A 13,968-nucleotide genomic window follows, 5' to 3' on the forward strand; every position below is an offset into this window, starting at 1 on the left:
ACTTTATTTAGTTTTGTTAATTTCAAATAAAAAGTTTATTTGTATTAATCCTGTCAACAGCCATTACTTTGTCATGGCTTTTGAGCTAGTTATGACAATGTGGACATCTGATTTCAGGTGACGAGGTTTTGCAGTGGAACGGGAAGCTGTTACCCGGAGCAACTATGAAGGAGGTTTACAACATCATCTTGGAGTCTCAAGCTGACCCTCAAGTGGAGTTGGTGGTATCCAGGCCTATTGGGTAAGTCAGGCATGAAACACGTCCAATATACTGTCAGAGTCATATGTTTTTACCTGGTTTGTCAGGTACTAGTCTATTTGTAAATTTAAACCCTTATTTAACTAGCCAACATTTATTTGGACTCAGAGTTGACCTCAGACAAAGCAGGAGGTTATGATGCACATTTGTATTCTGATGGTGGGTGTACAGCTGCATTCAACGTATTAAAAACAACTGGCCATTGCCTGCAGCTGCCAAGGTTTGGACTGGGAGATAGCCATGTCTCATATGTCCCCTTTAAAAAAGCACTTGCTTTTATTTGTCGGATGGTAAAAGCTGAATTATTATTGACCAAATAAAACTGTCTGTAAGCTCCATTAAAGACAAGAGAAGCTGCATGTGAAGTTTTTAGTCGATGGATTGCAAAGCTCAACAAGCACAGTCATGAACATACTTCTGAAGGCAGTAGACGCCCTGAGTAAAATTTATTTTTAACTCTAAGTGTATCATTTCAAATCATTAGTATCAAAAGTCATCAGTAAACAAAAAAAAAGTTCATTTTTCTCGAGATACTTTGAATTGGATGCTTTCTGGTACACTAACTTTGCCTTATATTTAGCAGACTTGCTAACTCTTACATTGCTAACATTAGCAAAGCTTTGGAAAAATTTAATTCAAAGAGAGGGACTTTGAGGTGTCACCCTCTCATTTTCTATTATTGTTCAAGAGCTGTCATTCCAAAAACGTCACACAAACCAGGGTGCAAGCTGGTTTCAGGTATTTTGAATACGTTTTGTTGTTGTGTGTAATAAGGTCAATCCAGTGGGTTATTTTAAAAGTAAAGTGCCCACTGGTGCAGCTCTCAAATTTTACTTTTCTGCTTATTGATGGAAAAAAAAGTTGAATATATGAATTTCTCTCCAAACACTCACGAAGGGTGTATAGAAAATATCAGTAAGTAATCTTTTTTTTTTTTTTTTTTTTTTTTTTTTTTAGGACCTTTTAATTCTGCCACGCTTATGGAAACTATTTTGGTTTTGCTGGTGCCATTTTGCATCCCTAAAGGAACTAACTGTAATACTGTTAAGTGAGAAATCTAATTGATGTCTATATGGTTTTATGAAAGTAGCTGCACTGTGTGCTAAATTAAACTGCAAGTTTACCTGTTGGGATGCAAAATGGCCAGCGGAAAACATCCATCAATGTATCAGTGTTTTCGCAAGCTTTTAAGCTGTTTGTGCAGCATCTGGAATTCCTATTTTTTAAACTCCTGATTAAGTCTTACCCTCGAGTAAATTCATAGACTGTATATAAAAGATGGTCACAGCAAGCACGTAAACTTGCATTTTTTTAAATGGCCACAAGAGGGCGACTCCTTTGGCTTTCAAAAGTCTTATTGTATTGAAGTCTTTGAGGAAATGGCCTTGCTGCTCATTTGTTCTATGCCCACACTTTCCTGACGGGTTTATGGCCTCAGGCTCTAGTGTCAGTTGTTATAGAATGCAACATGATGGGGTTTTTTGTTAAATTTTGGTCCCACTTGGAGTCAAAAAAGGACGATAAGAATGGCATGTCAGATAAACAGCCTGTCTTGTGATTGACAAGTTAGAATGACTACGCAGCTGCGACTTCTGTTTTTAAAAATTGAAGATGGCAACATTAAACAATCCTCAGGACTTGGAAGAACAGGACTTTTCAAAGCACTGGCCAATCTGGTCTTTAAGTCTGACGTCATTAGCCGTGCCTGGGCCTAAACTCCGCTGCAGGTCCCTAAGTCACACGATCACTGCAGCGTCACTGAGAGTTAAAAACTGTCTAAATTCTTTCATCTGTAATAAAATGATCAGTGTGGCTGCTCTACCAGGTGTAACAATTAAGTTTACATTCAGGCATCCATGAAATCCGAATTTATGAAATTTAACAAAGTTTGCAGGGTTACTGAAGTTTGGCTAGCTGGTATATAACGATGTGCTATGTGATCGCTAGCGACACAGCTATGTTAGCATAATTAAAACAGTGAAGCTGGAGGATGAACGCTAAATATTTTCCACTCGATAAAAGTTAACGTGAGGGTTCTTGATGGTTATGATCAAATGCAATCGCATGGCAGGATGGCAGGATCCACAACACGAGGTTAGTCATTAATATACTGCTGCATGGGCGTAGCTATAGTTACATCGTAAGGTTTTAAAAACTGAGCTTTAAAATGAATAGCAGTAATAAAAACCGAGAGAGGCCAAAAGTGATCACTGACTGTTTTGGGAGGCTTGTTGAGATTAAATAGAACAAGATACAAAGCATTAAAACATGTTAAATACACAACAGCCTTATTAAACGCAGTAGTTTGGGCCTGGAAGCAGGGTTCATCACGTCATCACTTAAAGACCGGATGTTGTGATGGCTACATCTGTCTTTTATATACAGTCTATGAGTAAAATCCAGCACACGGTATCCCTGGTACCTTAATTCTGAATTACTGAAGTTGGGTTTCATAAAGCAAGCAATATTTTTTTTTCCATATACATGTTTCCTATTTTTGATTTTGGAATGTGTTTCAAGGCAACCTATGATCCATGAAACACTTATCAGTTTAATACTTGAATTTACAAGAAAAAATTTTACAAAATGAAGCAGTTTTCTTTCAACATGAAGTAGAAATAAGAAAATTTCAGTCTGACAGTTATACATTAAGTACAAAGTTGAAGGTAGGAGATGACTAGCCTAGCTATTTCCAGACTTTATGCTAGTTTATCTTAGTTAACTTTAAGTCCAGACACTAGCTCTTTGAGTGGTATCCATATTTCTCTCAAAAAGAATGTTTTTTAGGGATTTGATTGTTGAATACTGGTTTGTTTGGTAAGTAAAACTCTAAAACACTGCCTCTTCATGTGTAAAACCATCACATGCCTGATGTGAGACCAAGATTAGCACACTTTAAATTTCAACTGAAAAAGAAAATTACACTGATAAGTGTTACACAGATTACCAATTCTTTTCCTTTACATTACATTGAGCTGGGGCAGTGGATTCTGGTGTTTCCCATGGGTTGTGGTGATGGATAAGAAAAGATGGCGGTGTGGATAGACGCTAATGAGCTAATGGTTTTCACCCATTATAATTTCCAGTTGTGATTGGTCGAACAGAACTGAGTGAGTCTGGGAAACACTGCAGTCACGGGAAGAGCTTTGCTCTACTCACATCTCCCTTTGCTTCTCCATTTTTTTAACCACATGATCCTTTAATCTCAACATCCAAATAACCTTTGTTTACAGTGCTGCTTTCTCCCTGCGTGGTAACTACTGTCTGAATATGCATGCACGCCTGTGTGTCACTTTTACATCTAACATTCTTAGTCTGACTTCAATGCCAGTACAACTGTGACTCATGTGTTTTTGCTGTTTCTCTTTCAGTGATATCCCAAGAATCCCCGACACGTCCCACCCTCCATTAGAATCTAGTAGGTATCTCCTCTGACATGTTGAGACAGCTCTGTGTTTGTTTGTCACCTATGTATGTCGTATATCTGTATATCTGGCTGATTTCATTTGTATGATATGAATTATAGCAAAAAATAAGTTTGTTGATGTACTAATATACTTTATGTTATGGATGTCATATTATGTCATATAAACTTAAAGGAATAGTCCAAAATTTTGAAATATTTGCTTCCTTTCTAAGAATTAGGTCTTGTGTGAATGAGTCAAGAAAAACTGAAAGAACTACCTCAAAGGTTTTTAAAAAACACTATTCAACTGTTCATAAAAATGTAAAAAACTAAAATTTGTGGTTTTCATTAGTGGAAAAAATAATGAGCAAATTCACTTAATTAAAAATGTCATAAATGTCCTTTCAATAGTGTAATGGTTTACAAATTTACTTGGCAACCAAAAGGTCATTGGTTTGATTCTAGCTGGAGAAGCAGATCCCTTTGGGGTTGTGTCAGGAAGAGCATCCAGTGTAAAATTCTGCTAAATCAAAACATGCACATCTGCCCACTGTGGTGACCCTTTGTGACGAATGGGCACCTGAAAGTAGCTTTTTATGCGTAAAAGTCGTCATAATCAATGTTCCCTCTAAGCTGCGCACGTGCGCAATTGCGCACTGTTGGCACGGTCTCTGCGCAGAGAAAATCTGTGTTGCGCACACAAAAAGAATTCTAACCTGAATTGAAATTAAAGTAAATATGTGCCGACACCGGTGTTTTAGCTAGCAAAGCGGTGTGGCTGATGTAGAGTGAAGCCACGTTAAGGACAACGTGTACAACCATTGGAGATGTGAGCAGGACAGACGGAACAATTGACGGAAAAAGTGTGGACTTTATACCAGCTTTTAAATTGTGTTGATAGGCCACGTAAAACCAGAGTTATGATAAAAAAAATATGCAATGTTTGGTTTTCTTCCTGAATACAATCTTTGTTTATATTTACTGCGGGGAGAAACGGTAAAAACGGCGTTTTATAAGGAAAACGCTCGAAAGCACTCTCCGCCTGTGAGCAAAGACGAAACCAAAACACCCCACCCTTTCCTATTGGTCGAAAAATGTACCATGTCGACCAATCAAAACATGGCATTTAGTTGTTAAGAAACGGGAAGAAGTTTTAGGAGTGACGGCGTGTTTTGAGATGTGAGAGATTTGCAATGTTTAGCTCAAATCTTGTGTAGTTAGTGTGTAGTGTAGTCAATAGTTTTGTTGTGTGTGTCAGAACAATGAGGCGACTGCTGAATGTTACAGGTGTTACAGGAGTGATACATCTCCTGTTGTCAGGCCTGCAGGTATCAGACTGTTGTTCTTCTTTATTTCATAGTGGACAGAAATTATTTTTTGGGTGGCACAAATAATTTGTGTGGCATCAAATTTGATGCAGAACAGCTGATTGTTCTGTAAATAGTTTGAAATGTTTAAAAAAACGCCTTGGCTGCATTTTTAGGTAAACAGCTGCAAAAAACTTTGTTCTTTGCATAACTCAGTTACTTTTTTGAAGAAGTAACTATATTATTAATTGCCCAACATTGGTCATTATATACTGTATTTTGCAGACAGAGAGTTACAGGACTCTCTCCCAGACCACAGACTCATACTCATAATACAAGTCAGAGCTTTATTTAAAAAAAAAAAAAAAAAAGAAAGTTGTGTTTTCAAAATTGGAGTTCAAGTTATTTTTACTTCCAATAGTGTTAACATACTACACAGGTCATGAACAAGATTTTTTTTTTTTAAATTTTCATTGTAAGTGAGCTAAAGCAGTTAATTAAAAGTAGTCTAACATAAATGTAAATGCTGTAATTTGATTATTTTAATAAACCATGTAACTTGGATGGATTCGACGCTGGCGTGACCACAGTGCACACGTCTAATGTCGCTCACAGTGGTCCACGGAGGGAGTTTGTGTGTTCGCTCAGACACATGAAAAATTAGAGGGAACATTGGTCATAATAATACTTTGAACTTACAGTACTGTCAGACAAATGTACGGCACAGGTTAAAAAAATATTGCCTTCTGTATTTTAGTAGAGTTGTAAAGGTGAGGTATAAAGACTATAAGTTGCATTGCCTTGCCGTTTGTACACTATGTGCTTTTTTTTCATCCTATTCTTTTTTTAATTAATAGATAAATTATGCTTTTTTAAATAGATGACATCCACTAGTGGCTCTGCCAGTTGTGTCTGTTTTGGAGTTGTTTAAATTAAGAGCTCATTCATTGGTGAAATTTTCCTGCCTCATTTCTTATGCTAAATTAAACTGATTGCTTCCTGGTATTTATATTCTCATCTAACTCCCAGCAAGAAAGATAAATATTGGCCCTTAAAATGTTGAGTGGTCACTCATCTTAAACATAGCCAGAGTATCAAATAATGAGGTAAATGTATGTATAACTGATTGCAGAGCTCAGGATTCAGACTGCTTTACAGGTTTTTTTTCTATCTGTGGCTCTGTGTGACATCACTAAGAGCAGATAGTCCTAATATGATCATCTAAGCCAAACGGCTCTGGCTAAGACAAACGATGATGAAAGGGTGCCCAGAAAGCCCAATATGACATAAATAAGGATTTTTTTCAAATAATAAATCATGCAAAGGTATTCTAATAGACAGGGGTGCACATAAGTGGTGCGCATTCACTGTCAAAATAAAAGACGCGCACCAGATAAGAAGTTGCAACGCGCTTTTGCGTACATATAATAGGCACTGTTTTTGTCCGCTAGAGTGGGATTTTCACAGCATATTCTGCACCACGTCTGTGTGCCTTCATCATTTGTTTGAAGCCAGCTCACCTCCTGCAACCACTTTTCAGAGAATACGCGCTTCTTTTGCGGTTCGGACTCCTTCTGACATTTCTTTGGAGGTGAAGGAACACCAAAGTAATTGCTTAAAGGAGCTTCTTCGACATCTTTAAGAGTTCTAAACAAATGTCTGTCCTCCTCCAGAAAATCTTATGTACGCAAACGCACGTTGCAACTTCTTATCTGGTGCGCGTCTTTTATTTTGACAGCGAATGCGCACCTGCGGACCACTTATGTGCACCCCTGCTAATAGAGTCTAAGAATAAAAATCCCATGTTTGAAATGAGCATAATCAGTTCCCTTCAAACACGTGGAGATTGATGAGTACTAGAAGTTTTCTGTTCCCTTTCTGAACATGTGGCTGATAATGTCCTCTAATATTGCATGGAGTGACTAATTAGACAACTCTTTTTTTCCTGAAACTAACTGATGTCTGACATCTGTGATGAATGTTAGCGGGAGAAGATCAGTTTCCTTGTAGGCAGTTAGTTAGATGACATTTGATCATGTAATTGAATATAAGGCTTTCGTGACCCAAGTTACACTGAAGCCTGCTGGACTCTAACTAGGACAGAAGCGTGGTGATTTGTCATCCTGACAGGTTAGCTGACTTATACTTTAAACTGTTTCTGTGTGAACTTTTCTGAGGAGTTTGGAGTTTCTGTAACAAACGCACCTTTGGTTTTGGATTTGGAGCAGATTATGTTTTCAGTCTGACTCCCTTCTGAAAGACAGCTGGCATTTCCTGCTCGGGATTTCAAACATATTGCTTTCCCTGCCTTCATAGCAGGTTCCAGTTCTTTTGAGTCCCAGAAGATGGAGAGACCATCCTTAAATGTCCTGTCTCCCTCCAGTCCCGGGATGCTCCAAGATGCTCCCCAGTTAATGCCAGGGCGACTCTCAGTGAGTGTGGGCACTTGAACTGTGGAGGACCTTTCAAGTTTGCCAAATGTGAAGACATGGCATTGGATTTGTTTTTGTTTGCTTCTCATCCAGGTGAAGCTGTGGTACGATAAAGTGGGTCACCAGCTCATAGTGAACGTGCTGCAGGCTGTGGAGCTTTCTCTTCGGCCTGATGGGCGGCCCAGGAGCCCCTATGTCAAAATGTACTTCCTCCCTGACCGCAGGTATGCCAACCCTGACACAGGCACTCTGAACAGTCACAATGCCTAGCCCTCATTTGGCATTAAAATTATGGCCATTTACAAAAGAGCCGCAAAGAAAAACCCCTTGTGACACGAAGGCTAGGACACGATTCTTTTATGCAAACTGCACAAATCATGCACGTGACTTTTAATGTAAAACATTGGAGTTTGGCGTTGAATATACTTATATAATACAATATGCACAAGTTTTTGATATTGAATGAGTATTGTTAAGTCCCTTAGACTCGGAAGAACAGTTTGTAAAAAGAACAAAAATTGCATGTTCTGATAGTATAGTCAGGGTTAGGGTGATCGCAGATGATGACTTTGACCTCACATGGATAAAATAGATCTTCAGTAATCATGTTATACAACGCAATCAAAGAGGGGTTTTTTGGGAAAAGACACTCTACTGTGAGTTTAGCATCTCGTTTATATTTAAAGAAAGCAGTTCCAGTCAGCTGAATAAGGCACAAATGGGACTAGAATCAAAATCAACATTCAACTGACTTTAAAGGCAAGAATCTGTGTTGTTTAACACAGCGACAAGAGCAAACGAAGGACAAAAACAGTGAAGAAGACCTGTGAGCCTAAGTGGAACCAGACATTCGTCTACAGTCACGTCCATCGCAGGGATTTCCGAAACCACATGCTGGAGCTGACCGTGTGGGACCAACCCAGGTCTCCAGAGGAGGACAGCATCTTTCTGGGAGAGGTAGCACACACATCCACATACACACATGCCGGGTATTCATATCTTGTGGAGACATCTAATTGACACAATGCTTTCCCTAGCCCCTTACCCTAACCCTAACCATCAAAAATGAATGCCTAACCCTTAAACATTTAACTTCTTTACAAAGCACATATTTACTGCGTGGTTGATGACTTGAACAGGTCCTGGTGGAGCTAGAGACGGCCTTACTGGATGACAAGCCTCACTGGTATCCCCTCCAAACTCATGATGTCTCATCCATACCACTGCCCCAGCCCTCCCCATACCTGCCCCGACGACACATAGACGCCCCTGGCAAGAAATTGCAGCGTAAGTCTGTCAAGATCTCGTGTCGTGTGCAACATGACATGCATAAGCTCTTTCATATATTTCTGCTTGTAAGTGTACACATCCTGTCCATAAGCAAAGTTTAGCATGCGTGTCTATGTAAATGTCTGCTTTCACTCCATTTCCCTAATACTGCATTTGATGTGTGCATCCATATATATGTGTGTGTGGTGTGTGTACACATCTGTGGGTATCTTTGTGTGTGTGTCTATTACTGTTTAGGTTCTCAGCGTGTAACAGAGGCTGAATTTGATGAGGGTACAGCAGTAGTATCTAAAGGTGGGTTGGGACTGTTTCTTAGTTTTACATGCAGGTTTTCTGCAGCTTGCACTTCTGTTCTCGGTGTTATTTGTAACTATAGCTTTTAAAAAAATGAGAGCTGCTAAAGAGTGGTTACATTTAGGCTTGGTTCGTAATCCAGAATTTAAGTTATTTGGTTAAAAATTGATAACTTGAGATTCAAAATGACCCCAAAACTTCTTACATTGCACCAGATGTTGTTTTTGTTGTTGTTGTTTTTTTTTAAATTATCCATTAATAGGGACCGATTGTGGTCATTTCACAATAAGTCCAATATGGATAGTAGGTGCAGTAGTACTTTAGTAGTGTACAAAGATAACTGCATATTTGTGTACTTTACCAAATCTGTCAGATTTACAGTTTAAAATAATCTTCATTTATCTTATACTTTTATTTAGTACCACCCTCATTAAAACCAGCTTACTGGCTGCTAAACAGAAAAATCAGGTGGTGAGGTGAGTGGGGCTTTTTTGTGGGGCCTGTGTGCTTGAAAGGACCATACTGGAGATAACTATGATTCCCCTGAGAGGTCAAATGCAAGTTAAGAAAAAAACCAGCAGATTAGTTGAACACAGTGGAAATAGAAAAAGAAAATGCTGCAAAACTTGCAAAAAAAACCAAAAAAACAAAAAACAAAAAAAATCAAACAAAACAGAAGTGTTTTGTTTAAAAGATGGATGTGTGTACTGTGACATCATCCACAGGTTTATGACATTCTGTTTTGAAGCCATGGGCTTAGTGTTTTTACCATCACCACACTGATTTCCAGAAAAAGTGTTGGGAGGGGAGGGGGTCTCAGTCATTAGCTAACAACAATCAGTCATTCACACGTCATTAGCCAATGATCACGCCCTGTATATTGTTCTATTGTGAAACAAAGTATGAACAAGAGTTACAAAATATATTATATTTTTTATTTATGACTAAAAATTATTTACTGAGCACATAAACTCATCAGGAAAGTGTTTAGTTAGAAGGCTGTTTTCCCACAGCCTTCTGTAGGAATAAAGTGTTTTTACAACCACAGTTGGCCTTGGTGTATTGGCCTTCAGAAAGCAGGCAAAGGCACCTATTGCCTTTTTTATTCCAACCCGGAGGCTACATCCGTTTTAAACTTGCAAGTAATGTAATTTAATAGGCTATTAGCAAGATTTTTTAAAAATTATAAGTATTTTAACATAAGATTTTTAAGGTAACATGCTACTGGCATATAAGTAAATTGCATGTGGAATAAAGCTAAACTTACATTCTGTGAGGGTAGCAGACATTAACATAATTATAGAGAGGAATGCTGTAAGGTAAGGCCATTAGCATGGTTTTAAATCAGGTTACACATGAGGTGGAAGGCCACTAGCATGAATTCTTATATCTTTTATATAGTGTTTGTATCTAACAGGTTACTGACATGAAGTCAATCATCCATGTTGTGAGGGATATGAGCATGAGTTTAAACTACATAAGTGGAAGCAGGGTCGGCAGCATGAATTCTTGTGTCTTTTATACCCTCTCTGGGTATAAAAATGTAACTTAAACTAGCTAGGCCTGCAGTGTTTCGCTAAAACACAGATGTGTATGTTAAATTATGTTGTTGTTTTTATTTTATCTATATCAGTGTATATAGGGAGAATGCAAAAACTTCTGTACATAAACACCAAATGAATAAAAATTACATATATTTCTTTCTTCTTGTTTATTGCAAGCTACATATTCATGTAATAAGACAAATCAATTAAAGTCAGTGTTAGCATCACTGTTTGATTAACAGGTATTTACAGACGTGCATGACAATACATTCCATTGACCATAAAATGCCACAGAAATAAAAGTTTTTTTGCTAAATTTAATAACAGTAAATCTCATGTATACAGATTTATTTCAAAAGCTATACAGATGTAATCCTGGTACCCTACGCGGTTTATTTAAGTTTCATCCAGACTGATTAATGCATCGAGAAAGAGTTAAGGAACAGACCTACACGATGATCACTCTGGTGAAAATGTGTTGTGAGGGTAGCAGACATTAGCTTAGTTATAATCAAATGCTGTAAGGTAGCAGAAAATGAACATGAATTTAATTATCATATATGAGGTAGTATCATGAATTCCTCTGTATTTTTAGTGCTAATGTGTAGAAGGCTAATGGATTGTTGTAAGGGTAATAGACATTAGTTTAGTTCAGAATTTAGCAGGTGACTAGAATGGAATTAAATGTACATGGTATAAAACAGCCGACTGTTAACAAGATTTAGTCACAGATGTTATGATTTAATATGATTTTTTTTTCTTTTTAAGTGGAAACAGTTAAGAAGTTGATCATTTCTCTGTCTTGTAGGCAAATGATAAATGTAATTCGGCCTGACTGTAGCTAATGTATGGCTTTGGTATAAATTTTTGGCATGCAGATATGGTGGTAGATAAGAAACAATGCAGATTAAAAAAAGATACTGTAGAAAAATGCATTTCACTCTAATTCATCCTGGCTATATTGGCTATGTTCCACTACTGATCTTGACTAGCAGCCATATTTTAAAGCCATTAGCACATTTTTGCAACTTCAAGGCCCACGCATCTTCCCATGTATGCATAATGACAGTTATTGTATATCATTAATGTTTGCCAGGATTATATGGAAAACCTTAGAGTTAACAAACCCATTTTAGTAATATTATTCACTCAAGGAGAGACTGTATATGGATTATATAGTACTACTTAATACCGTTCCTTTCTTATGAATGTAACAGACTTAACAGAGGGTTTTGTCAGTATTAAAGTATAGACTCTGAATTGCACGTACTTTGCTATGATCTTGTTTATGTACGTGTGCATGTGTGCTGCCATTTCTCCATAGCAGCAGATGGACGTGGCAGGGAGAGGCAGCGGGAGCCCACATCTACCCTGGAGGTCCCTGAGCAGCAGAGGACCCCCACCCATCACATACGTTCTCGTTCAGTCTCCCCTCATCGAGAGGAGCAGGGGCGCATCCGGTCGCGGCCACCCAATGTCCCCCCCCAGAGGTGAGGATTGAGTAAGGCAGGATTTTACTCCCCATTATTTGTCCAAATGGTTATATTTTAGCCATAAATTGTCTTGAACGCACTGCCCTGGACTGATTGCTGAGTCCTGTGAAAGAGCTCTGTCGATTCACGTCTGACGATGATTACTTAAAAAGACCGATATCGGCCTGGGGAGACGATAGTGAATGCATGGAAGAGGCAAAACCAAGATTCAGGAAAAACAGACAGGACATGAGTGTTTGTGGAAGCCAGCAAACTGAGTCCATCTACTAATGAAATGTCTGTCTGGCTCAGAACATGCAGTGCTGCCAGCTCTGCTTTTAGTGACTGAGCTAAATGAAACCAAGCAGCAGTGTGCCGCAATACCACCTGACCACTAACCTCACAAGTCAGTCTCTCATTTATCCGTCCATCCATTTATTTATTTATTTACATTTCCTTCAGGAGCCTGGATGATGAGCTTTCTCACGGTCGCCGTTCTCGTTCTCCGTCCCGCTACTACGACGCTGGTAGAGGTCGCCATCAAGGGGAAGGGTATCTGGACGACAGGTGCGTGCCTGTGTTTGGTCACCACTTGTAGTGTAAATGTCATCAGAGTTGCTTTATGTTGTACAAGGCCCTAGTTTTTTGTGCAAATCCGCATCCGCTGAAAAAGTGTGTACAGAGTGTGAGTGCCTGTGTTGCCAAGTCTAACTTTGGTCTCTTAGATTTAAATAGTTGCTGCTTTTTGTCTGTTTTTGTTTTGTTTCTTGAAAAGCGTTTGATGCCGTAGCTATCTGTTGAGTTTCATGTTGCACGAGGTGACCTCAGACCTCAGTGTTTAGGTTGAAAGCTCTCGATTGCAAAACTGAATTTCTGAATCTGTGTGACTGTGTGGAACCAGCCAAAGCTCTCTTTCCTATTCACTCTCTTCTCCCCTCTGCTCTTCTGGGTTTTTTTTAACTGTTGTTGATTTCCTCATATGTCATCCATCCCCATGGTTACCACAGTGAGGTCTTCACGATCCACCAATCAATGCGAGGCAAAAGTGCTGAGTGCCTGCACACCAGGTAAACTGGCCAATCGTGACATGTTTACATGTTGGTTGTGGATGAGGTGTGTTTTTGTCAGATTGTCTCTAATTGCAGTCTGTCGCTCAAGACTGTTATTTAAGAGTGAAACAAATATGCCTCTGAAATCGAGGTAAAAAAAATCCTGTGTAATGTGAAATGTATACAGAAAAGAAATGTGAACAAATCCCGTGCAAACTTTGACTTCCCAGCATTACAAAAGAGAACCGAGTTATATCAGACCTTACACACAGACACATTAGTTGTAGTCTGTTCATTAAATGAAATAACTGCAAGAAAAACACAATGTGTCATGTCTAAATAACGAGACAAAAAGGAGGCCAGTGAGCTGAAATCCTGTGGTAATCGAGCTGTACTGCTGCCTCAGATCCACAAGAGGACACTACAGGACCATGCTTGGTTTCAGACTTTGCTGCTTTTCAAGAATCAGTCCAACAGTACAGCTTGCAGGGGCTAGACCACAGGTGTCGAACTCCAGGCCTCAAGGGTGGGTGTCCTGCAGGTTTTAGATGTGTCCTTGATCCAACACAGCTGATTTAAATGGCTAAATTACCTCCTCAACATTTCTCGAAGTTCTCCAGAAGCCTGGTCATGAACTAATCATTTGATTCAGGTGTGTTGACCCAGGCTGATATCTAAAACCTGCAGGACACTGGCCCTCGAGGCCTGGAGTTCGACACCCCTGGGCTAGACTTAAAACTAAATGTTGCTTAGTGTACACCTGCTTTCATACGTCCAAATGATGAATATGCACCAATTCTGTCTCTGACTGAAACAATTTAGGGCACTTTTTGCATGATGCTCCAATATCTTTATTTAGTCTGAAGGCTTTTGGGTCATTCCATGGAAACTGTACTGGTCCTCCTGTTTCTGGTC

At 38.9% G+C, this 13,968-nt stretch overlaps 1 protein-coding gene across 14 annotated transcripts in view; it reads left to right on the forward strand.

The window, feature by feature from the left end:
• LOC134640263 (regulating synaptic membrane exocytosis protein 1-like) overlaps positions 1 to 13,968 on the forward strand; it is a 113,260-nt gene that overhangs the window by 79,687 nt on the left and 19,605 nt on the right. For 10 of the 14 annotated variants that reach the window (XM_063491924.1, XM_063491927.1, XM_063491928.1 and 7 more), the window contains exons 10-18: positions 118 to 241; positions 3,631 to 3,677; positions 7,289 to 7,404; positions 7,498 to 7,628; positions 8,190 to 8,361; positions 8,544 to 8,691; positions 11,857 to 12,022; positions 12,467 to 12,571; positions 13,012 to 13,071. In XM_063491924.1, the coding sequence (XP_063347994.1) occupies positions 118 to 241; positions 3,631 to 3,677; positions 7,289 to 7,404; positions 7,498 to 7,628; positions 8,190 to 8,361; positions 8,544 to 8,691; positions 11,857 to 12,022; positions 12,467 to 12,571; positions 13,012 to 13,071 (1,069 nt within the window). Of the gene's footprint in view, positions 1 to 117; positions 242 to 3,630; positions 3,678 to 7,288; positions 7,405 to 7,497; positions 7,629 to 8,189; positions 8,362 to 8,543; positions 8,692 to 8,931; positions 8,989 to 11,856; positions 12,023 to 12,466; positions 12,572 to 13,011; positions 13,072 to 13,968 lie in introns of all 14 variants that reach the window. The other 4 variants (XM_063491937.1, XM_063491925.1, XM_063491926.1 and 1 more) reach the window with 4 other exon arrangements.

Source organism: Pelmatolapia mariae, linkage group LG13 (assembly GCF_036321145.2).
Source record: "Pelmatolapia mariae isolate MD_Pm_ZW linkage group LG13, Pm_UMD_F_2, whole genome shotgun sequence".
NCBI classification, from domain to species: domain Eukaryota; kingdom Metazoa; phylum Chordata; class Actinopteri; order Cichliformes; family Cichlidae; genus Pelmatolapia; species Pelmatolapia mariae.